Raw genomic sequence first — 22,888 nt, 5'->3', positions numbered from 1 at the left:
GCGCCGCCGCCGCCGCCGCCGCCGGCGCCCGCGCCCGCGCCCGCGCCGCACCCGCACCAGCACCACCCCCACCTCCCAGGGGCGGCCGGGGCCTTCCTGCGCTACATGCGGCAGCCAATCAAGCAGGAGCTCATCTGCAAGTGGATCGACCCCGACGAGCTGGCCGGGCCGCCGCCGCCGCCGCCACCGCCCCCGGCCGGCGGCGCCAAGCCCTGCTCCAAAACTTTCGGCACCATGCACGAGCTGGTGAACCACGTCACGGTGGAGCACGTGGGCGGCCCCGAGCAAAGCAACCACGTCTGCTTCTGGGAGGAATGTCCGCGCGAGGGCAAGCCCTTCAAGGCCAAATACAAGCTCATCAACCACATCCGCGTGCACACGGGCGAGAAGCCCTTTCCCTGCCCGTTCCCGGGCTGCGGCAAGGTCTTCGCGCGCTCCGAGAACCTCAAGATCCACAAGCGCACTCATACAGGTGGGTGTCTGTCCCCGGCCGCGTCGCCGCCGCCGCCGCCTCCCGCGCCGCCGCCGCTTCCGCCGCTGCTTCTCTTCCTCCTCCTCCTCCTGCTCGCCTTCATTTTCCCTCCTTCTGCTGCTTCTCTTCGCATACGTATAACCCGGACATGTGACTTCTTTTTTTTCTCTCCCCCCCTTTTTTTCTACGAATAAGTAATTCGATAGCACACACAGGCCCCGCGCTGGGTTCCCACACGGTGGAGTCTCCAGCGCGTCCGCAGCCCCTCGGCCGGGACCTGCAACGCGCTCCAGCCGCCGCCGCCGCCGCCCCGGATCGGAAGCAGCAGCAGTCGGAGCAGGAAGGCGCCCAGGACGGTCGGCAGCCCCCGTTCGCCCGGCCCCGGGAACCTGGGGAGGGCGATGGGGCAGGGGGACCGGAGCCGCCCCGGTGGCGGACCCCTTGCGGTCGCCGTGCTCCGGAGAGCGGGCGTGCGAGGGGGCACGTGGGATTTACTCCAGTATTGAGGCCTCTAGGCCTAGCTCGAGGCGGCCCTAACAGGAGGGGAGGGGTCCCGTCCCTCCGGGGCGTGGTGCACAAGGCCAAAGGAATGCGCCCCTGCCCCCCCCCCCCCCCCCCCCCCACACAGTCACACACCCCACACCGCCCCCAAACCACTTCACACACCCGTGTCTCATACCACCCACCTCTGCCTCGTTGCTGGACACCCACATGCTGGCACACTTTCTCAGACGCCTTCGCATACACCCATGCTCACACTCGCAGCATCACACAGCTCTGTCACACACTCACACGTGTCCTAGAAGATGCTGGAGAAATTCACTCTGTCCTTCCAGAAAAGGTTCTAGTTGGGAGGAGGACAGGGTGAGAGCTAGTCTCTTGCGGGCATTGGCCCCGCGGAGGAACTTGGGGGCAAACCCCCGGCGCTGCGGCGACCCCTCCCATCCCAGCCCCCGGTCCTGCCCCCCTCCCCCACCCCGTGAAGACGATTGCGGCGGGGCTGGTGGGGTGTTTTCTGTGGGTCGTGTGTCCCCGTCGAACGCACGAGCGCGTTAAGCGGAAGGCTGATGAGCGCGAGCGGTCGGGATTTATAGGGACAGACGATATTACCCCTCGGAGGACACTTAAGTAACTAGAGTTTACGTTCAGTAATTACTTAGCTGATTTATCGGCGCTAGGCGGCGAAGAGGCAGCCGCCGCGCGTGGGCCCAGCGCCCGGCTGGCGGCGGGGGCCGAGGGCATCGGGGGCGCCAGGCGGATCTGCGGGGGGAGCCGGGTCGGGGTGGCCCGGGCTCCTGTCTGCCAGCACCTGGCAGGCCTCACGTGCACCGCCGAGGGACCGGAGGAAGTCTTCCCAGGAAGTCTCCGAGCCATTCCCATTTTTCGATTCGGGATCGGCCCGCCCTAAGGAGTTTTCCAAAAGGAAAAACTTCCCTAGAGGCTTTTGGAAAAAGTCCCTGACCCGCTTAGCCAGATGTTTGCCCCAACGCCCAGCCCTTGCCGCCGGGACAGGGTTCCAGGACCCTAAAGGGGGCACGCGGGGCGCAGGAGGTGGAGCTGCCCTCAACCCCGGCCCCAGTGGGCCCCCGAGAGCAGAGCCTGCGGCTTGCGTCTCCCGGCCCTTCCCGCCTTTGCAGGCCTCGGAGAGAGGCGGGGTTGGGGGGGGGCTTTCTTCCGCGGCGGCCGGAGCGGGGGCCGTTTCCGCGCGCGTGGAGCAAGGAACTGGGGGGTGCCGGGCTCCCCGCTCCCGCGGACGGCGGCCCGGAGATCCCGGGTGCTGGGGGGGGCCCAGGCCCGAGCTGCTTCCTAGTTCCACCGTGTGCGCAGGGTTGCGGTTCCCGCCCGGCTGCCGGGGGCCCCGTGGTTCTTGCCGGGCCGCGGGGAGCGATGCCAGCGCCGGGTCCACCGGCCGCCTCGCCCAGGCGCCTTGTGTGCGGCAGGGGGACCATCGGGGACCCCCCCCCCTCCCTACCACGGCGCTCTCGCGTTTGGGGGTTATCCGGGATCCCGGAACAAACCGAGCAAAGGGAGTGATTCCGCGGCCGCTCCCGAAGGCCCATTTCCTGACCCACGTGCCCCCAGTTCGGTTTATAACCTTCCATCGGGCCGGACTCGAGTTACCTCCGGAACAGGGAACGAGTAGGCAGGAGAGGAGCTCATGCACGGCCCTTACTCTCTCGAATTCTGCAAGTGGTTAAATTCTGATTGACCCCTCGGTCAGAATCTGAAATGTAAACACGGGGGTCTCTCACCCTTCCCAGTTTGCTAGAATTTGCTCAGTGCCCCTCTTAGGCCGCCTGAAAGACAGGTGGTCCTTTCACCTTTATTACCCTCCCCTGCTTTCTTCCTCTCCCTCCTTCGTCCTTCCTTTACTACTCCCCCGCCCCCCATCCCACATCTCCCTTCCCTGGGCCTAATTGCGTCTCTGTGTCGTGGGCAGTGCGAGGCGGCGGGTGTGGAAGCGGTGCGCTCTCTTCCCGACCCGGGATACGCAGGGAGCACCGAAGCAGGAGAACTCCAGACAGCACTGCCCTTTTCCAAAGGATGAATAAAGCCGCTTAGGCCTACGTATTGAAGAAAGGCCGATTATAATTTTGTAAATTATGCCCTTTTAAGTTAATATTATCTTCAGTTTTTAAAGTAGAGCACAGAAGTCAGAACAGATAACATGTTTTGATAAAAAGTGATTAACATTTTTTTGTTGGCGTTGCAGGTCATCTGCTGAGAAGGTTGGGATGAGTGTGTTACCTTGTGTTTTTCCCTCTGTAGATCCATGCCGCCCGTATGTTTGAATAATAACCTAATTTCATGTTTAGACAGTATTTCCAGGTGGGATAAGTTATATTCCAGCCATCTGAATACTTCCAGACCTATTAGTACACTCTGGCATCGATGCAGTTAGCATTGGTGAAATTAAAAAAGCAAAACCCCAAAACAAAACAAAAACGAAAACAACACTGCACTGAAATATTTGTATAAGAAAATTCACAAAAATTTATATACACTCAGCTGTTTTAATAGTTGTTTTTTAAAAAAATATATATTATCCCAAACTAAGGAAAAAGCCGGACCTCGTGAACCAGCAGAATAGCTGCTAGAATGTAGAGAAATTCAACTTTATTTTTAAAATCATGTGAATATTATTGAATAAACAATATTATTGAAGTGTTATTGAACAATAATGTGTCTGAGATGGCTTGTTCAGTCTTGACTTGAATACATCAAGTTCGTAGATGCTTAGGTGAGAGAGAAAATCCGTACTGTTAACTATCTTCCTTTCTCGCTCTTTAATGCCGGCATATATGGCTGGGTTTCCGTTAACCATTGTCTTATTGAGGATTTCCACTTCCTGCACTAGGGGCCTTGTGCTTACAGGCATGGCGTCCCTGAGGTGGTTAGAGCAGTTTCAAGGGGCCATGGGCCAAAGACTGGTAAATAGTCCCTTTTCTGACTGTTAAGTAAGGTAGGAAGCTGTCAGCATCTGTTTCCCTGGAACGTCAGGTGCGGGCTTGGTTCTGGTGGGGCCTTGAGGGCCTTGCTAATGTTTGCTAAGATCCCCTTCCTCAGGCTCTTAATTGCCTTGCAAGCTGGGAGGGAAGGTGGTAGAATGAAGAGGCGGTTGGCCTAGTCTCTACGCAGCCAGGCTTATAAAAAATCAAGCGATGGGATTGTGTGTTTCACAGGTGCCTTTGTTTCTGAAGAGAACGGGATTTGTCTTTATTTCATTTCTTTTCCCATCAGGGGAACCCTGGGGCCGCTCTGAAACAAAATGCCATTATTATAATTTTATGGCACCCCCCTCACTTCTCTTTTAATTTAGTGGACTTGCTTACTTTCCTTCTCTTTTTCTTGTATTCTTCCCCCAAGCTGTGACTTTGGAAGAATCATTTTATCAGCATTTATCTTGACAGGGGATCTGCTTGTATTTTTGCGGGAACAGACCCTGAGGGCAGTGAGAACCTGGGTATTGGGGTCCTGGTTGGGTTTCTGTGTTGCCTCCTGGACTTCGCTGTACCCATTTCCCCTCACCCCCCCCCAGTGCCCACCCCCCTATTCCCACCCCCAGCCCTGTGGTGCTGCGGGGATTGACATCCAGCCTCTCACAAGCCCAGGTCCAGGGAGAGCCTCCAGGCCCATCCCTGAAGGATCCCTACCCTGCTGCCTTCTGGAACGTAGGGATTAGGAATGGAAACCAGGCTGGGGAGTTGGCCTTCAAGAGAATGGGAAAATGCCTCCAGATTTCCGCTCCAAGATTTCTCTCTCAAGTGAGGGGTCTCTGAAAAGCAACTGTTGACCTTCCCTATGTTTTGTTGCAGGGGAAAAGCCTTTCAAATGTGAATTTGATGGCTGTGACAGGAAGTTTGCCAACAGCAGCGATCGCAAGAAACATTCCCATGTCCACACCAGCGACAAGCCCTACTACTGCAAGATCCGGGGCTGTGACAAGTCCTACACTCACCCCAGCTCTCTGAGGAAACACATGAAGATTCACTGCAAGTCCCCCCCGCCTTCTCCCGGAGCCCTTGGTTACTCCTCAGTGGGGACTCCAGTGGGTGCCCCTTTGTCCCCTGTGCTGGACCCAACCCGGAGTCGCTCTAGCACTCTGTCCCCTCAGGTGACCAACCTCAATGAGTGGTACGTTTGCCAGGCCAGCGGAGCCCCCAGCCACCTTCATACACCTTCCAGCAATGGAACCACCTCGGAGTCTGAAGACGAGGAGATGTATGGGAACTCTGAGGTTGCGCGGACCATACGTTAGAATTTATTCGTGATAATAATAAGAAGTCATAAGTAGGAGTCCTTGGACCATATCCTAACTTGAGACAATGCCGAGCCTGAGACAAACCCTTGACTCAGACTTGCCACCGGGTCTAATTAGCCCTATTTATTCCGTATGAAACCCTATGGTGTTTGTACCTTTTAATTAATTTAATTAAGATATTTGGGCTTTTTCTTTCTTCTTCTTAGAAAACAAACAAACAAACAAAAAAAACAATCGAACTGGACTTGTACGTTGCAGGGGGACAGGGCGAGGAGCAAGATGTACCAAGGGTTAATCGAGATCCACACTGCCAATGCAATATCCGTAGACTTTGGAAGGAGCGAGAAAAAGCATGAAGTCAGAACTGCACACAGCAACAAGGCCCTCTGCATTTCCCGCAGTGCCTCGAGAATGCCTTTACCACCACAACCTGGGCTGCTTTGGAGCCTCTTAGCCTCCTCCTTGGGCCCTAAGTCTAAAAAGGCCTCTTGATTGTAAGCCACACACTTGCTGCATCACCAACAGATCTCAGACTGTACCTGTGTCCAAAACTATTTGTAAAAACCCTTTAAGTTCAAATAGTTGTCATTTGAAATTCCCACTCTTTTCTTACTGATCTCCTCTTAACGCACTATTTTTATACAGGATTGTTTCCCCAGTACCCTGCCTATGTGACGGAAAGAAAAAAAGATGCAGCAGACTTAACACATCTCCATTGATTGTGCTACTGTGATTGTTCTAGCAAAAGTGGAGAGAAGCGCTGCTGCAGTAGACAACTGTGCAACTGTGATTTCTTGTGAAATAGAAGAAATTCAAGTGCTCTCCTTTTTCTCTATGTTTTTCTTTTTCTTTTTTTAAAATCTGAAATCTCAGATGCTGACTCTTGATTGGGTCCAAACTTCTCATGTAATAAAAAGATAAGTCTTGGATAAGTGTTTGGGGATTGCCAAAATTAACAGGCAAGTCTAAGGAGGTGTGATGTCGGCAACATGCCTATTTTAGGGAAAGCTGTTGTTTTTAAAACAGGCCAAGCCCTCTTTTATACTGTTGTATCAACCTTTTAAAAAGTCTTTATTTTTCAATGCCCGAAACTGCATTTTTGTGTGTTTTTTTCCTCTACCTGAGCACCAAGCGCACGGAACTGGATCCCATTTGAAAATGACAGTGTGTGAAGTGTACGATTTACATTAAAAGGGGAGGGAGTTGCTGTACATATTAAAATTTTTTAAAAGGTTTATAGTTACCACCAAACACTGATGAATGTGTGACCTTTGCCAGAGCTGTCAAGCAAGGATAAAAAAGGTCAAGGACTTAGGACAATATCTCTTAGTCAATTTATTTGCAGTCCGTGCAACACATCTCGTACAAAATATAGCCCATCATAAACATCATACAAATATACTAAAGAGCACTAATTTATCCTCAGAGACCCTGAAGACACCCCCTCCCCAGGGTTTGTAGAAATTTGTTTTGTGTGCTGTGAGTGGTTGATGCAGTCTTGTCATTGTTAATAACGTGTGTGAACACTATTATTTGTACAGTTGAATTAATTTATTTTCAGACATCATCCTTTGTTTTTCTCCTGGAAGAGTTCAAAGCACACCAAAGAATTATATTATACATTTTGGTGAAAGATTGTCGTTTATGACCCACGGTTTATTTAAGGAAAAAAGAAAAAAGGAAAGAAAATGGGGGAATATATTTTTAAGCTTACTTGAATGAACAACGTAATGTGAAAACCAGGACTCTTCCTGCATGTCTTTTTTGCATTGTGTTGACGAGATTATATATAGTTTATAGATATATTATATTACTAGTACGGTGCATGGTGCTGTCACTTTGAAAGCCTTTCAATGTTGTCTTCAGATTGTTACAGTGACTATGAAACATGCAGACCCTCCTTTATAAAGAAAAAGACCATAAAACTTGAATATAAAATAATTCTACATTTTTAAAGTTTATTTGCTTTTCATATACCCACTTTCAGAGCTCTTTCAAATATACAAAGTAGGTATGGACTTCGGGGGGATAATTTATGTATCGTAAACTTATTAGAACAAAATATTCCTGATTTATAATGAGTTGTTTTATTTATACAACTTTTTCAATGGTAGTTTGCACTATTCTTTATTATGCTACAGGTTTATTTATTATGAAACAAAGGAATATGTATTTTATGTATTTTGCCATGCCTAGGGTCGCTCTGCCACAGATTTATTGGTTCCCAATACACCGAAAATGAAAACTTAAAAATGTGTACCTCCACTAGAAAGAAAGCAAGAATGATTATGAAGTTAAAAATTTAATAAAGGTATTCTTCCTATGTCTTGTTTATGTTTTACCTGATGGCGTGTTTCTGCCATTCTCGTACAAACAGAACAGGTTGCTGACCAGAGGACAGTGGGTTCTCCTGAGCTCTTTATTCTTAGCCTCTCCCCAAGCAATAACATTTTTATAGCTTGGTTTACTTTACAATCTAATCTAGAAAATGCAGTGTATTTTTGAAGACTAAGCTGTGTAAGTTGCATGTAACACCAGCATAAATCTTAGGGGTTACTGTGTTCGTTGGTTAATAATATCCTGAGGGATCCTAATCACTGAAAATCTGAGAAGTGAATGTGAGCATTTCTTTGGTGTCTAGCCTCTGAAGTAAAAAGGTAAAAAGAATGAAGAAAAGAGGCAGGGACAGGGAGAGGCTTCCAGACACAAAGAAGGTAAACTCAGGAGCTGGGATAGGTGCGGAGTTTAACACGCTGAATGAATGGTGGCATTGAATGCCTCTCACCATCAGGTAATGGGGGCGGGGGGGCGGCTTCCAGTTCGACTGGTTTATTTGCAAGTGGAGCTGATCTGGGAAGCCTAGCTCAGCATTTTAAGGCAGGTGGTAGCTAGAAATTAGACTCATGGCCACAAAATATCCCAGTGGCTCGAACTCATATAATTGGCTATCCACACGAACAGGGCTGATTTGATTGTGGGCTTGTTTTTTTCACTTAGCTGGTACAAAACTGATAAAAGGCAACGAGTTTTTAAAAAGAAGAGAACAATTGGTAGTCACGTCCATAAGCAGTTCTCCATAAGGTTATGGTGGTTTTTAAAAGTCAGCTTTGTCCGATATAGTGAAGGTGAAACACGTTGCAATGAGTTGTTTTAAGCCAGATGACGATAACCAGCGCACGAAGTGAAAAACACTCATGGCTAAGGGCCCCCAATCAATGGGAAAACTTATAGCTCTCTAATGAAGTTTCTCGTGAAAGGGGTGACACAAAGCCACCAAGACATGAATCATTCATGGGAAATATAAAAGATAAAAGATATCTGACAATGAGCAGAACCTTGTATAGAGTGTATAAAACAAGTTTCCCCTTCTTATTTTCTGCTTTAAAACGCACAATCTCCCACTCCCAGAGTTCTCTGTCCAGTCTATAGAGTTAAAATTGACCACTGCCCGTCCCGCGCCACTTCAAAGTAATTTAGTCCAGAACGGAAGGCTTGGCGCTTGGACAATCTTCATGGTGTGTTAAGATTTCTATGGCAATTGGCAAGCAAGACGTTCCCATCTGAATATGTCTCAAAGAAAGCCACTATTGACACTACGTTGGCTATCATCAAAGACTTCATCTCTCCTCGGCAAAACGTCGCCCTTGTGGCCCTCACAAACATTTTAAATCATCTACCTTTTGTTTTCCGGGCTAGGAGAATCTTCCAGTACATGGCTATTTGTAGGGGAGATATATCTTTTCCCCATTCAGGATTTTCTTTGGTAAAACTCCTGCTCCAAAAATCTAAAGCACAGAGAAATAGCTTGAGGGTGGGAATTCTATTCTTTCAAGGAGTTTGGAGATGGCCACACAAGAGGGATAGCACCCGGGACAGGAAAGGAGGAGGCCCGAAGTCCTTGAAAGTGAGGCCCAGCTATCAGCCTACGGGTCTGTACTGCACCCTTGTCATTTACTAAATCTTGCATTTGGGGGAAGTTGTTTGAGATCATAGTGGTTCCTTCTGCCCGCCTGCCTACCTACCTACCTACTTACCTACCTACTACCAGCATCTAATCTATCGATCTGTCATCTCTTTCCCTATGAAATGGGAGATGTTCCCCCTGAACTATTTTTTAGCCCAGTTTGGTTAGGAAATAGGACTGGGGGGCGAGGGGGGAGATAATCTGGTTCCTCCAGTGATCATCTAAGTCAGAGAGGAAAGGAAAGCTGAATACAAGAGAGACAAACAATCCAGACACTTACCAATACTGTCAGCCCCTCACATCACACTACCCACCATCTACCAAAATGGACACAAGGCCAGGAAAACCCAGCCTCCCGAGATTGGAGGGATGGCTAACGAGACCCACGGTGACACTGCACTGGGGTTGCCAGCCCAGCACTTTCCCTGCGTGAACGAAAACTCACAGACCCCCCCGCCCCCCCACACCCACGCCCAAACACTTCCGGGGCACACACATTCACACGGGGCACAAGTGCCTAATCAGGCAGGGAGAAGTTCAAAGGCATGTTCTTTGAAATTCAAACTACTGCTTTTCTGGTACACCCACAGGAGCGTCAGGATTGCTATGGCAATGGGCTGGGCCAGGGGACTCGCTGGCAGAGGCTCGACCGCGATTCGAGACACTCTATTAAGATACAGTTTGCAGTGACCTGTACTTCCATGCCAACTTAGCGCACTCAATTTTCACATCGTCGGAAATATCTGTATTACATATAACGCTGCCCATATAATCGGAGACGCACGACCCCTAATAGCATAGGTCTTTTCACCCACTTGTTGTTCCGATCTCCCATGGATCCTCCTAGCTGGCGAGAAAGGGGAGAGGGAGACAGAGGAGAGGAGGAGAGCGGGCCGGGTGGGGGTGGGGTGGGTGCGCTCAGAAGCGGGGACCGAGCCAGGAGCGCCCGGGCTCCAGTTCCTCTTCCTTCTCTCCCCACCTAAGTACTTTTATTTGCAGAGCGATTGTTCTTTGTTTATTTAATACAAGTACTGTGTGAATGGTGAAAAATAAACACGATGAAAAATAACCAAACAGATGATTCCTCCGAGTGAAAAAGCCCGGACTTAATAAAAGTGCGAAGCAGTCACCGCTGAATGAGAAACCCTTTGAAGTGGAACTTATTATAGGAGGAATACTTCGGGGTTGCCTTAACGACGCCGCTGAATCGAAAGCGCTCGCCTTTGTCAGCGATTTGTTCTCCTTTGCTGGGGTGCCCGGAGAAATTACTTACACGGGCTGCCTTAACATGCAGCCTGCAAATCAGTAACTTTGCAGCTCAGACTTGCAGACGCCACTCGGCAACGGACAAAAAGAAGTCAGGGGGAAACGCACCGAGCTTTCACGCCGAGCCTCTGGGGATGGGGGCGCACGGGCGTGTTGGGGGCGGCAGATAAGAAGTTGTCTTACAACTGGCCCCCCTCACCCGGGCTCCCCACGCCGACCCTCCCGAGCCGGAGCCGGGTCCCGGCCGGCCGCGGGGGGCCTCGCGGGCTGCAGGGGAGGCCGGGCCTCTCCGGGGCCCTCCAGCGAGGGGCGCTCTTCCACGTGCTGGCCCGGGCGCGGGACTTTCCCAGCGGTCCCCGCTATATTTAATAAGGGTCGTTTATCACCCGGGCGCTTTGAAGGGTCGCCTCCAGCCCTGTGCCCATTAGAAAGGCGGAGGTGACATTTAAACTCCGTTTTCAAGGATCGCGGGGGGATTTCCATGAAAAGGCAACTCGTTTGTCTTATGAGCCTGGAAACAACCCCCTTCTCGCTCCTTTTGGCCACATGGCATAACTCAGAAACAATAGTTCAAAAGTGAAATGGCATCGTGGTGTTCACGCGGAGACAGGCCCCCATCTAGCACCAGAGAAAAGGGGTAGTCCGCAAGACAATGTGCTTTTTGTGTCCGACTCTGTCGCAAGGATTGTGTTGTTTGCTTTGGAGGCTGCGCCTGTTACACTTTGCTGAAAGTGCTTGTGTTAAACAACAGTTATAAGTCATCCAAAACAACAAACATTTTGATTTTCTTTGCCTAAAGGGCTTTCCCTGGCTATGGGCACCGTGAAAAAATAATGTCCTTGCTGAGAAAGGAACACCAGTAGTAGCATTCGAAGCGGGCGCATTAAATATTGAATGACACGGGGAAAAAGAGCTTGTCGAGGGGCACTCAGCCTTAAAGTCTTTCTTCAACTTTGTCTTCGGTGGCTGCCGGACTATTTAAGATGGTATTAATTAAGGCAGCTTCGGATGCCGCCGAGCCCGCGGGCCCCTCGGCCGCGCTCGGTCAATGGGCCTGTGTCCCCGCGCTGTGCTCACGCGTTGGCTGAGCCGAGTGCAAATGTCACTTCTCATTTGGAGGCTGAAGAGAAGGGCCCATCCTACATGAAGGGCAGCGGGGAGGCCGTCCTCAGCAGGCGTTAAAGGAATACGAGGGCCTGGGGGGAGGGGAGGGGAGGCGGGAACAAAATGGGAACAGCTGCCCTGGACGGGGGAGGTTAGTGCGCCGGCGCCCACACTTCGGGCCCGTTTGGGGGAGAGTGCTGTTTAGCACAGTAGGGTCACGCGGGACTCGCAGGGTGGGGACACTCGCTTTGGTCTGCTCTTGCGTGGCGAAAATTTACCCCCCGCACCTCCGCGCGTCCTGCAAAAATGCATTAGGCCCTCAGGCCTGGCGTTATTTTACAAAGGGCCTAGCTGGTACAAAGAAAGGCAAAAACTTGGTGCGAACAGGCTTCTTTACTGACTTCCTCCTTTCCCTTAAGGTCCCTTTCCCAGATCACAAAGCTCTGCCAAGGACCTCCGCTCCAATTTACAGATGGCGAAACTGAGACCTCAAGCAAGATTTTTGTCGATATCCCCTCCAGGCGGTGGGAAGACCAAAGGCCCAGACACACTGGAGTCCTCTTTAAGGGCTCCAAGAACTGTGCCAAAACATCCCCTCTTCCCCAATGCCCAAATATTTGACTCAAAATCAAATGGAAGTTGATTTCAGCAGCTGGAAATTACTAACATTAAAAAAAAAAAAAAAAGCTTACCACTAACTCACTGTGACATAAGTGAAAGGAGTACTTTTAAGAAACTTTGTGAACTCTCTGTTCTTGACAAGGAGAGACAAGACTCGGCTGGGGAAAGGGGTGCAGGGGATCCTGTCCGACTAACTTCTGCGGCCAGAACCCCCACGGGAGGCCCCCGTCTGCTGGTGTCGAGTTTCAGATGGACGTGGGCCTTCCCTTTCATTACAAGGTGCCCGGAAGGGGCCGGGAGATGCTGTCAAACGCTCCGTCGCGCCCTCATTGCCGAGTGCAGGGGTTAGCATCCTTAACTTTATTATTATTATTATTTAAATTTTTGAAATTATTTATTTATTTATTTGACACGCACACAGAGAGAGAGATCACAAGTAGGCAGAGAGACAGGCAGTGTGGGGAGAGAAGCAGGCTCCCCGCTGAGCAGAGAGCCCAGGACCCTGAGATCATGACCCCAGCCCAAGGCAGAGGCTTAACCCACTGAGCCACCCAGGCGCCCCTAGCATCCTTAACTTTAGATCCGTTCTCAATGTCTGCTTTTCCACCTAGGGTCCGTGGCCCCTCAGGGGTCCCCCCCAGGCTCGGGGATAAGGGGAGGTTACAGTTCCTACCAGAGCCATCCCACCTTCCTGCGGGGACTGAGTTCCATCGGCGAGGGGAAGGGAGGTAGCTTGGGCCTCTCAGCCAGAGCCTCGGGCCTGAGGCCTACACAGCCCCACTGGGAACTGGAGGCGTCGCTCTCGGGCGGAACCGCCGGGCCGGGTCAGGGCGCTGGCAGAAGTGGGAGGTGGGGATGAGAGGGCTGTGCCAGACTAGCCCCCTCCTCCCGCAGCAGGTCTGCAAACCCCAAGACTAAGGTTCCCCTGCCCAACTGCCCCCTTGAGTGATCTTTTTTGCACCTTTTTCTTAGGTCCTCTTCTCCCTGCCTCTACTTTTTTTGCACGAACAGGCCGCAGGCCAGAGTAAGGAATGTAAAAACGTGGCCTTTTGGCCTGAAACGCAAAGGCGCGCGGGCGCGCGCGCACACACAGATACACGCGCGCGCGCGCACACACACACACACACACTCTCTCTCTCTCTCTCTCTCTCTCACACACACACACACACACACACACACTCATGTACAACTCAACCCCCTCCGCCCCCGCCCCAGTCAGTGCACTGGGCACACGCTCGGGTTCCAGGCACCTTGCCAAGAGCGCGCGAGCACCCTGCGTGGCACACTGGCTGCAGTTCCTGCACGAAGTGGCGGGGGTGGGGTGAGGAGGGAGGGGTGGGCGGCGGTGGACGCCGCCGACTGCCGGCGGTGCGCACAAGTTCGGCGCTCAACTTCCCGCTCTTAACGAGACCAGGGATCCCTTTGGAGAGGCCCTCGGGAGCCGGCGGCGGGGCTGGGAGTGGCGTGGGTAAGCTGGCCGGCGCGGGGCGCGGGCGGCGGGGCACGAGGGCGCGACAGGAGGAGGGCGCGAGGGTGCCCGCGGCCGGCCGGGCGCTCCGAGAAGTCAGCGCGAGCAGCTGTGACTTCACCTATTAGCCCTGATGTCTTTCCGAGGAGCCTGGTGGAGTTAAACAGCCCACAATGGGCGCTCTGGGGCGCCTCCAGCCTGACCTCCACCCGGGTTTAATAGTTTCATAGGAACTTCATTAAATCAATTACTTAGTGAGCACATCATCATTTATTTGTAATTAGCAGCGAGGAGCGTGTTCTCTCCCCCCAGCCCGCGGCCCGGGTCCCAGCGGGGTTGGCGGAGTTGTGCAAGCACTTTTGTTTGCTCGAGTGTTGACTCCCGGCATTATTCGGCGCGGGTAATCTTTACGTCTTAATCTAGCATTCAGGGGGCGAAGGAAAACAAACAGGGCGCAGGCCCGAGGCCAGCCCTGCGGCCCCAGCTGCCCGCCGACCCCGGCCGTCGCTGGGCGCGCGGGGCGACTCCGCGGCCGCCCTTCTCCCGGGGCAGAGCAGGCGAGGGGCCCCGCGGGGGCGGAGGGGCCGGAGGGGGGGCAGGAACCAGGCCCGGGGCGGTATGTTTGGGGAGGGGGGACTCGCCGGGGCGCAGCCGAGGAGAGGAAGGGGCGAAAAGCGGAAGCCGGGGGCAGGGAAGCGCGTCCTGCGAAGCGAGCACAAAAGGAAAGCGTCCAGGCTCGTGCGGTGTGCGGGCGGCGCCGAGGGCGACTGCGTGTGTGCGCACGTGTGTGTGCGCAGGATGTGCGTGAAATCACATCCATCCCAGCTGCCGGGGCGGGGAGGCGAGCGCGGGCGGGAGGTGCCGGCCTGGCGCGCGGAGGCAGCTCGCCGGGTGTCCCCGCTGCAGAAGCGCGCTAATTTGGGGGCTGCAGCCCGGGGCGCGGCTCTGCGTCCGCCCCACGTTAGGAGCCGCGCGGTTAGAGAGGAGGAGGAGGAGCTGCTGAGAGCCGGGCCAGAGCCCCAGCGTGCAGAGCGACGCGAGCTGCGGCTGCACGCGGAGTCGTGATTCCTTTCGCGTTTGTAACCCTCTTCCCCACGCGCCGCGGCGCGGGCCAAGCACCCTGCGGACCTTTGCGGTGTCGCCTCCCAGGCCAGAAACGGGGGGCGGCGCGCCCTTGCGTCCCTGGCCCACACCCGGTTTCCGCTCCCAGTTGGAGAAGTCGCTCCTGCACGGGAAACGCTCGCCTTCTGCGGGAGATCCCAGCTCAGGAAACGGCGAGGCCAGGGAGGGCCGGGGGAGAGGAAGGGTCAGTGATGATGGTCCGATTCTCCCGGGAGCGGGCCAGTGGGGACCCCTGCGAGGTCAGGGAAAAGCCCGTGGGAAAAGCCCACGACTGGGCTTCCAGAAGCCCTGGGTCCATGGGGGGTCCTTGAGGTTACCCTCCTAGGTGGGCCCCCATGTATCTGTGTTTTTGAGAAGGTCTTACATTTCTCCCCCTGGTTTTTGTGGCCAGGCACGTTTGATTCGGTGAAATATTTGGAGGTAGTGAACGTGTAAAAGTGCTTGCTGCCTTGTTGGTCATCTTCTGGCCTGTGGTTTCCACACAGACTCAATCAGTTGTTTGGAATGTTTGTGCTTTGTGGGCTCAGAGAGGACGTCAGTGGGTGGCTGCTTGGTGACAGGGGCTGTCCTGGGGGGACTGGATGCAGCCGGCTGGGGCTGTGCTCCTGAGGCAGGCAGCTTAACTTGTCAGGGACCCAGATATGGGCTCTCCCCAGGCCTCCAGTCTGCTAAGCCAAAACCCATGCCAACTCCTTCTTTGGGCTCCTGGGAGGGTGTCTTAAGCCTCCAGCTTCCTCAGTCTCCCATTTTTTTCTCCTTTCCTAGGGTCTCACCGTCCTAAACTCATTCTGTTCCTCTTTCCAGCCTCCTTTTTGTAAAGTTGACTCGCAGGTCACTTGGGCCTCAATCCCTGGGTGTTGGGCAGCCTAGTGACTGCTGGACACAAGGATGAGAAAGAGGCGGGCGGTGGCTCAGATCCTGTCTGGGAATAGCCCCCTCGAATTGCAGAGATCCCGCTGAGACCCCCAGCTGCTGTTGACCCACCCCGGATAGTCCGAGACCTTGGGCTGGCCTGAAAAACAGGAAATGGATCCAGAGAAAAACCATCAACCCACAGGTCCGCAATCCCGTAGAAGCCTTTTAAATATGAAAGCACTTTGCAGCTTTGCATACTGTCCCTGCCCCTCAAGCGAGTCCAGGCCGAAGCTGTTAAAGTGGTCAGGCTTCCAGAAGAATCACAACCAAAACCAAAGTATATGCAGAAAGCAAAATACAGTTTTTTGGGAATTTATCTGCAAATACTGTAGACACAAATACTTCTTGGAGTTGTCATGTTTCTGCTCTGGTATAATGAGTGCCTGTGCATATTAAGATCACAGAAGTCTACACACACACACACACACACACACACACACACAATTGTAGCACATTTAAATCCAACGTGGCAAGTTACCAGGGCCTTCACATCTACCCATCCTGGACCTAACCAGATTCGGGACAGCCTTGAAGGAAATAAAATTGAGGGAGACTGCATTTAAAATAAAATTAAAATGTAATTCATCCCTGAGTTCTCTCCACTTTTCCCTACCCCCCCCCCCAAAACTGTTTAATAAAATCACTTGGAGAAAGGAAGCAAGTCAGGCAAGGATTTTATGGGCTGGCTGGGAATTTGGTGAAGTGGTTGATTTAGAAAATCTGGATGCTGGCTGTGAAGTTTTCTTAGTGATACTCGCATTATGCATCTCTCTCCCTACTCTAAGTCCTGGCTGCTTTAATTGGGCTGAACCCTGGGGCTGTCCCACCCCAGGCCTTCCCTCCATAGGGGGAGCCCTGTGCTCTGCTCCCCACCTCTTTCTTGTGGGGCTCCCCCTGTAGGCTGTGTAGGACCCTTCTGGTGGGCTCCCCTTTGTGTGTGTGTGTGGGTGGGTCCTTGCCATTGGGCCCATCAGCCTAAAATTAATAGGCACTGTGTTCCATTCTGTCCTCATCTCTGTGGAGGCTCTGAACACGCATCTCCTACCAGCTGTGGGTTTCATCTTCCCGACCTGCAGGGGACCTGGCATTGACGTGTTACAGAAGCAAACTGGGCCAAAGCCTGTGTAAGGGGACCCAGGAGCTCTTGGCCGCCTGGCTCGGGGTAATGGAAGATAAGGGAAATTGAAAGGAGAGCCCAGGGAGACTTTTAATGAGAAGGATTATGCCAATGTTTTTCTCCTTTCAGGGGGAGAGGGCGAGGGTTTGACTGCTCTGGCCATTTTTTTCTAAAGATTTTTCTTAAGATTTTACTTACTTATTTGAGAGAGAGAGAGAGCACGATTGGTGGGGAGGGGCAGAGGGAGAGGGAGAAGCAGGCTCCCTGCCAAGGGAGAAGCCTGACGTGGGACTCGATCTGAGGACCCTGAGATCATGACCTGAGCTGAAGGCAGATGCTTAACAGAGCCACCTAGGCGCCCCTCTAAAGATTTTTTAAAAATTTTTTCTATTTATTCATTTGAGAGAGAGACAGAGACAGCACAGAAGCAGAGGGAGAGGCAGAGGGAGAAGCAGGCTCCCCGCTGAGCTGGCCAGGAGCCTGACTTGGGGCTCCATCCCAGGACCCGGCGATCATGACCCGAGCTGAAGGCAGACGCCCAGCCATCTGAGCCGCCCAGGCACCCCCATGAGTTCATTTTTAAGTCATCTCTACACCCAACAGGAAGCTCAAACTCACAAGATCATGAGTCACATGCTTGACCATCGGAGCTAGCCGCGCCGCCCGTGCTCTGGCCATTTCTTAAATAAACCGACCCCAAAGAACAAGTTAGCAAAACCGGGGGTCTGCCTCCAGTGTCTGCTGTGTTACTGAGGGAAGCTTCTGGGTCAGTGCTGGCTTCAGATTGAGCCACCCCTTTCTGCCTCCCACAGAAATGTACCTCGAAAACACTACAGTGTCTGTGGCCACAGGCAGGGAGATGGGAGCGTTGATTTTCCGAGATTTCTCCAACCTAAGTGACGCATGTTAGAGAGGAGCAGAGAAATGGCATCATGAAAAAATGTCATTCTTGGTTCCTTAAGTTCCTTTTTGAGGTAGGAGTGGGGTTTTCATGGGGAGGCTTCCCTGGGCTGCTTGGGTATCTGGGGGAAGTGTAAATACAAAACCTCCCCCCTCTCTCTCTTTTTTAAATATTTTATTTTTAAGGGGCACTTGGGTGGCTCAGTTAAAGGTCTGCTTTTGGCACATGTCATGATCCTGGGGTCCTGGGATTGAGCCGCACATTGTGCTCTCCGCTCAGTGGGGAGCCTGCTTCTCCCTCTCCCTTTCCCTGTTGCTCCCCCTGGCTTGTGCTCTCTCTCTCTCTCTCTAATAAATAAATAAAATCTTTTAAAGAAAGACTTTGTTTTTAAGTAATCTTCACACCCAACATGGGGCTCAAATTCACAACCTTGACATGGAAAGTCGAACGTTCCATCCACTGAGCCAGCCAGGTACCCCCTCACTTGGCCATTTTCTTAAGGGGAAAGGAATCCCAGCGTGACTCGTTCAGCCTTGGGTGTCCCTGGCAGATCCGGGGCCTGGGGACAGAGCTGCAGGCTCTGTGCGGAGGGCTATAAGGCAGGGAGGGCATGGGAGGCTGGAGAGAAGCCTCCTATCCATCATTCACATGCTTTTCTCCTCCCATTTAAAAAATTCTGGTAAAATAAATATAACATGAAAACTTCCACGTGAACCATGGCTAAGCATCCAGTTCTGTGGCACCGAGCGCGTTCACAGTGTGGTGTGCCCATCAGCAGCCCCCATCTCCAGAACTTTGTCATCTTCCCAAAGAGACTGTATAGCCCCTTCCTCTAGCCACTGATACCCTCCGATCTACTTGGTGTCTCCGTGCCGTCTCACCGCCTTTGGCTCCTTGCAGAAGTGGAGCCGTATGCACTCTCCTGTGACTGGCTGCATCCGTGTTGTAGCAGGTGTCAGATCTCCTTTCCTTTTCATGGCCGAGTGATACTCCGGCACGTGGCTCAATGACATTTGCTTTATCTGTTCTTCTGTCAACGGACGTTTGGGTTGTTCCCGCCTTTTGGCTGTTGTGAGCGATGCTGCTGGGAACACAGGTGTGCTTGCATCCTTTTATATGTTCGTATATGCCTATATAATACAGCTTTTTAATGAACCGATGGAAAACACTGTAAACCAAAGGGGAGCTCCAGCCAATAATTTAAATTTCGCATTTCTTACTTGGATCTGGCTTTCCGAGTTCAACCAAGTGCAGCTGGAATTCAAGGGAGAGCCAAAGCCTTGTGTCTTCCTGTTACATGGTATTCCCACGTGCGTGCGTGTGCGTGTGCATGTGTGCGTGTGTGCGCGTGTGCGTGTGTGTGTCCAGCCCTACCCAGTGCTGCTGCTTCAGAGGAACTATTAACACATTAATATTATCAATAGCAGGCAGTGCCTGAGCCATGAGGGATTTATGAAAACATCTGAAGCAAGTCGTTTCAAAGCGCTGATTTGTTTTATAGTCAGTATTACATTTTATGACAGGCTCTTTTACCAGCAAAATGAGCGTATAAGCGTCATACACAGCTCGGGCGACGGAAACCGGTGCCCCATGCTGCCCTGCAAATTTGTGTTCCAGATCCCTGGGGAAGCCAGGGCCGTTTGCAGCCGGCTACTGACCCCTGGCCGGAGGGTCGTCCCACTTTTCTAGCTTTGTAAAAACGACAGCCCCATCCCCTGTATGTCGTCTTGCCCAGACGTAGGGCAGAATAAGAAAGGCAGCGTCCAATAGACCAAGCCAAGCAGAGATGTTTCCTGGCCACTTCTGCTTTTCTGTCGTGATGTTTTTTTTCTTTCCTGATTTTCCCCGAGCATCCCAGGGCAGATCCCCTAGATCCGGATAGGTAGGATAGGTAGTGTCTGTGTCCGCACTCATTGGAAGGGGGTGCCTGAGGAAAGGGAGGCACGGGGCATCTGGAGGAGGTGGGTGTGTGTTTCTCAGCTCCCCTCACGCTCCCCCTGCATTCAGACCTCCGCCCCGAAGCCCACTTTGGAGTGAGGGCTGACCCGGTGGGGTGGAGCCAAAGGGCACCCTTCCCCTCCTTCCACCTTTACCCCGAAGCTGGGACCTGTGGGTCCGCTCCCATGGGACTCCTCTCTGGGAGGGAGATGGTTCTAGAAAGTTCCTTCTCAACATTCCCAGGGAGCAGCGTTTGTAATATTTTACAGCAGCTGTTTAACATTTCCCTACCTAGTTATTAAACACGAAAGGGAGTAAATTAAAATGGCAAAGTAAAATGAAATAAAAGGCGTCTTTTCTTTCTGTAAAGAGACAACAGCTAATTAAGGAATATTTGAATCCCACAAAAATGCAGACTCTCATGGGTGACATAAAACTTCTTTTAAACCAGGAACAAAACCGAGAAAATTGAGGACAGGCCCAAGAGGTAGCCCTTTACAACACAAAGCTCCTTCCTCTGGAGACTTTTGACTTGTTTCTCCCTTCCTTTTTTCCCCCTTCCACAGTCCTGGGGGAGGATTAAACTCAAATGAGTCCTTTGAGCAAATGTTTCTGGGCTGTGGCCAGCCCCCTCCCAGCTCCCCCTTCCTCCCTCCGGCAGAGCTGCTGCTCCCCCCTCCCTTTCTCTGCCCTCCCCTGGGATTCTCAGCCCCCCACTCACCAGCCCTCCCTGCTTCTTTGTCCCTTCCCCGCTCTGGGATTTTTGATTTTCGTTTTTTGGTTCTTGCCACACTTTCTTTAACTCCCCCCATCTTTTCGAGGAGCTTTCTGAAAGGACACCCCCCTCCAATCTCCCTTTCCCTTCAACCTCCCGCAGCTGGGAGAAAGAGACCTTCTTCCTCTTTCGTATCTGGGTCTTGATCAGATACCAGGAGCCTTGGCCTCCGTGGGTCATTCCACTCCGGGGCCCGATGCAGTCCTTCCCAGCCCAAGCCCCATCTTCTTCCTCGGCGGTGGTCTCCTCGGGACCCTGGAAGCCCAGCTTTGGCCTCTGCTCTCCGCCACTGCTGAGTTGCCCTGTACTGGGGAACTCTGGTGCACCTGCCAGGAACAGAAGTCGGGGAGTGCGGGGGTGGGGGGGTGCTCAACCCCACCCAGGTGTTAGAAGCCAGCTGCCCTCAGGCCCAGAAGCTGCCTCGGCCTCCAGTTTGCTCAGGCAGCCTTTCTGGGAGGACAGCCAAGTGCACTCCGGGGCTAGGACGGGCTTCCTCCTCTGGTTGCTGGTTTCTTCGCTCTCCCAGAAGCTCTTCTTGTAGGAGGGTGGCACTCTTGCTGTTCAGTCCTGTCCATGGGGCGAAAGCAATGTAAGGACGGCGGGGCTAAAAATAGACCGACATGTCCCGAAATGTCTGCAACTTAAAGAAATTCTCAGTCATACCTCCTGTCGCGTTTGACTTGGATGGCTTGCAAGTCCTGCAGAATTCTCCCCACCCTCACGACGCATTGGATGGAGCCGGAGGTTCCCAGGTTCCTGCTCATTAGACTAAACAGTCAAAGGAAATCAGTTTTTCCTTTCAAGAAATGAGAGGCTATATATTGTTGTTGGTATTTCCTTTTGAGGATGGATCCTGTGTCTGGCTCCACTTTTGAAAAGAGTGGACGTTGATGCTCCGGGTGGCCAAGGACGCAGCCACGGCGCAGGACAGAAGCAGTGTCCATCTGCCCCTGACGCTGGGGTGGCTACCTACCAGCTCTGGGACTGGCCTCTTAGCGGCAGGCCTGCCTTCTCTCTGAAACATGTAGGTGAAGAAAGTTCAAGTTCTTTAGTTCCTCTACATTCAAATTAAAGGTAGAACCCAATGAGTTCAAGTCCTATTTTTGGACAGAAATAATGGATAGAAATAAAATAATAAAATAAAATAAAACTAGGAAGGAAGTGATATTGCGGTTTAGCGACCAGTTCTCTCCTGTTTTCTGATATAATAGGATCAGCAGATGACTATGGTCCCATCAGTGGCTCTCTTTCAAAAAAAAGGGGGGGGAGGGGGCGCCTGGGTAGCTCAGGTCATGATCCCAGGGTTCTGGGATCGAGCCCCACATCGGTCTCCCAGCTCATCAGAAAACCTCCTCCTCCTTCTCCACCTCCCTCTGCCATTCCCCCTGCTTGTATTCCCTCTCTCTCTCTGTCAAATAAATAAATAAATAAAATATTCAAAAAATAAAAAAAGAAACTTAATTTTAGTGAGAGAAACATGATAAACAGATAAAACAAGAGAGCTACCAAATAGCATATTTGAAAAATTAAAATAGGATATGTTAGAGGTGACATGGGGAGGTACTACTTCAGAATGGGGTATCAGAAAGGACTCTGGGAAAAGAAGATCTAAGGCAGGCCATGGATGACTAGAAGGAGGGAGACATGCAGAGAGTAGAGAAGGGCATTCCAGGCCAAGGGAATAGTTCATGCAAAGGCCCTGAGGCAGGAAGGACACTGCGGTCCAATTTCTTTAGCAATTTGCAGGATTTTTCAACCTCAGTACTTGACTTAGCTTGAGCTATCATAACAAATGACTATGGACTAGGTGGCTTAAACAACAGACATTTCTTTTTTTTAAAGATTTTATTTATTTATTTGAAAGAATGAGAGCAAGAGCACAAGTAGGGTGAAGGGCAGAGAGAGAAGTAGACTCCCAGCTGAGTAGGGAACCTGCTGCGGGACTGAATTCCAGGATTCGGATCATGACCCAAGCTGAAGCCGAAGGCAGATGCTCAACCAACTGGGCCAACCAGGCGCCCCTGACATTTCTTTTTTTAAAACAAGATGCATTTATTTATTTTAGCAAGAGTGAGAGAGAAGGAGCAGCAGCAGCTGGGGGCGGGGCGGGCAGAGGGAGAGGGAGAGAATCTCAAGCAGACTCCTCACTGAGCACTGAGCCAGACATGGGGCTATATCCCAGGACCCTGAGATCATGACCTGAGCTAAAGGTAGACACTTAATCAACTGAGCCACTCAGGTGTCCCAAGACACTTTTTTTTAAATTAATTGAAGCATTTTTATTTATATACAAAGAGTTAGCATTAAAGTAGGTGGCCTCGGTATCGCTGTTAAGGCAGATATCCCAGATGACCTATTCAAGGAAGTTCAGCCAGTCCCATTACTGAAGACTGTATCCTTTGCACACTGCCAGAGACCCCTGACCCCCACCCAAAGTTCCCATATTGAGGCCATATTCCCAGA

The 22,888-nt window shown here is 52.0% G+C and overlaps 1 protein-coding gene across 1 annotated transcript; it reads left to right on the top strand.

The window, feature by feature from the left end:
* Positions 1-3: 3 nt before the first annotated feature.
* Positions 4-6,084, top strand: LOC116862800 (zinc finger protein ZIC 5; the record flags this gene model as incomplete). Its single annotated transcript, XM_032850212.1, has 2 exons — positions 4-472; positions 4,789-6,084. Coding segments are annotated over 2 exons (912 nt in total), but the record flags the coding sequence as incomplete, so codon positions are not given.
* Between the last annotated feature and the right edge of the window lie 16,804 nt (positions 6,085-22,888).

This window comes from Lontra canadensis, unplaced genomic scaffold, assembly GCF_010015895.1.
Source record: "Lontra canadensis isolate GAN:19392208 unplaced genomic scaffold, GSC_riverotter_1.0 scaffold334, whole genome shotgun sequence".
Classification (NCBI taxonomy): Eukaryota; Metazoa; Chordata; class Mammalia; order Carnivora; family Mustelidae; genus Lontra; species Lontra canadensis.
Note: the sequence above shows the minus strand (reverse complement) of the source record. Positions and strands in the feature narration are given on the sequence as shown.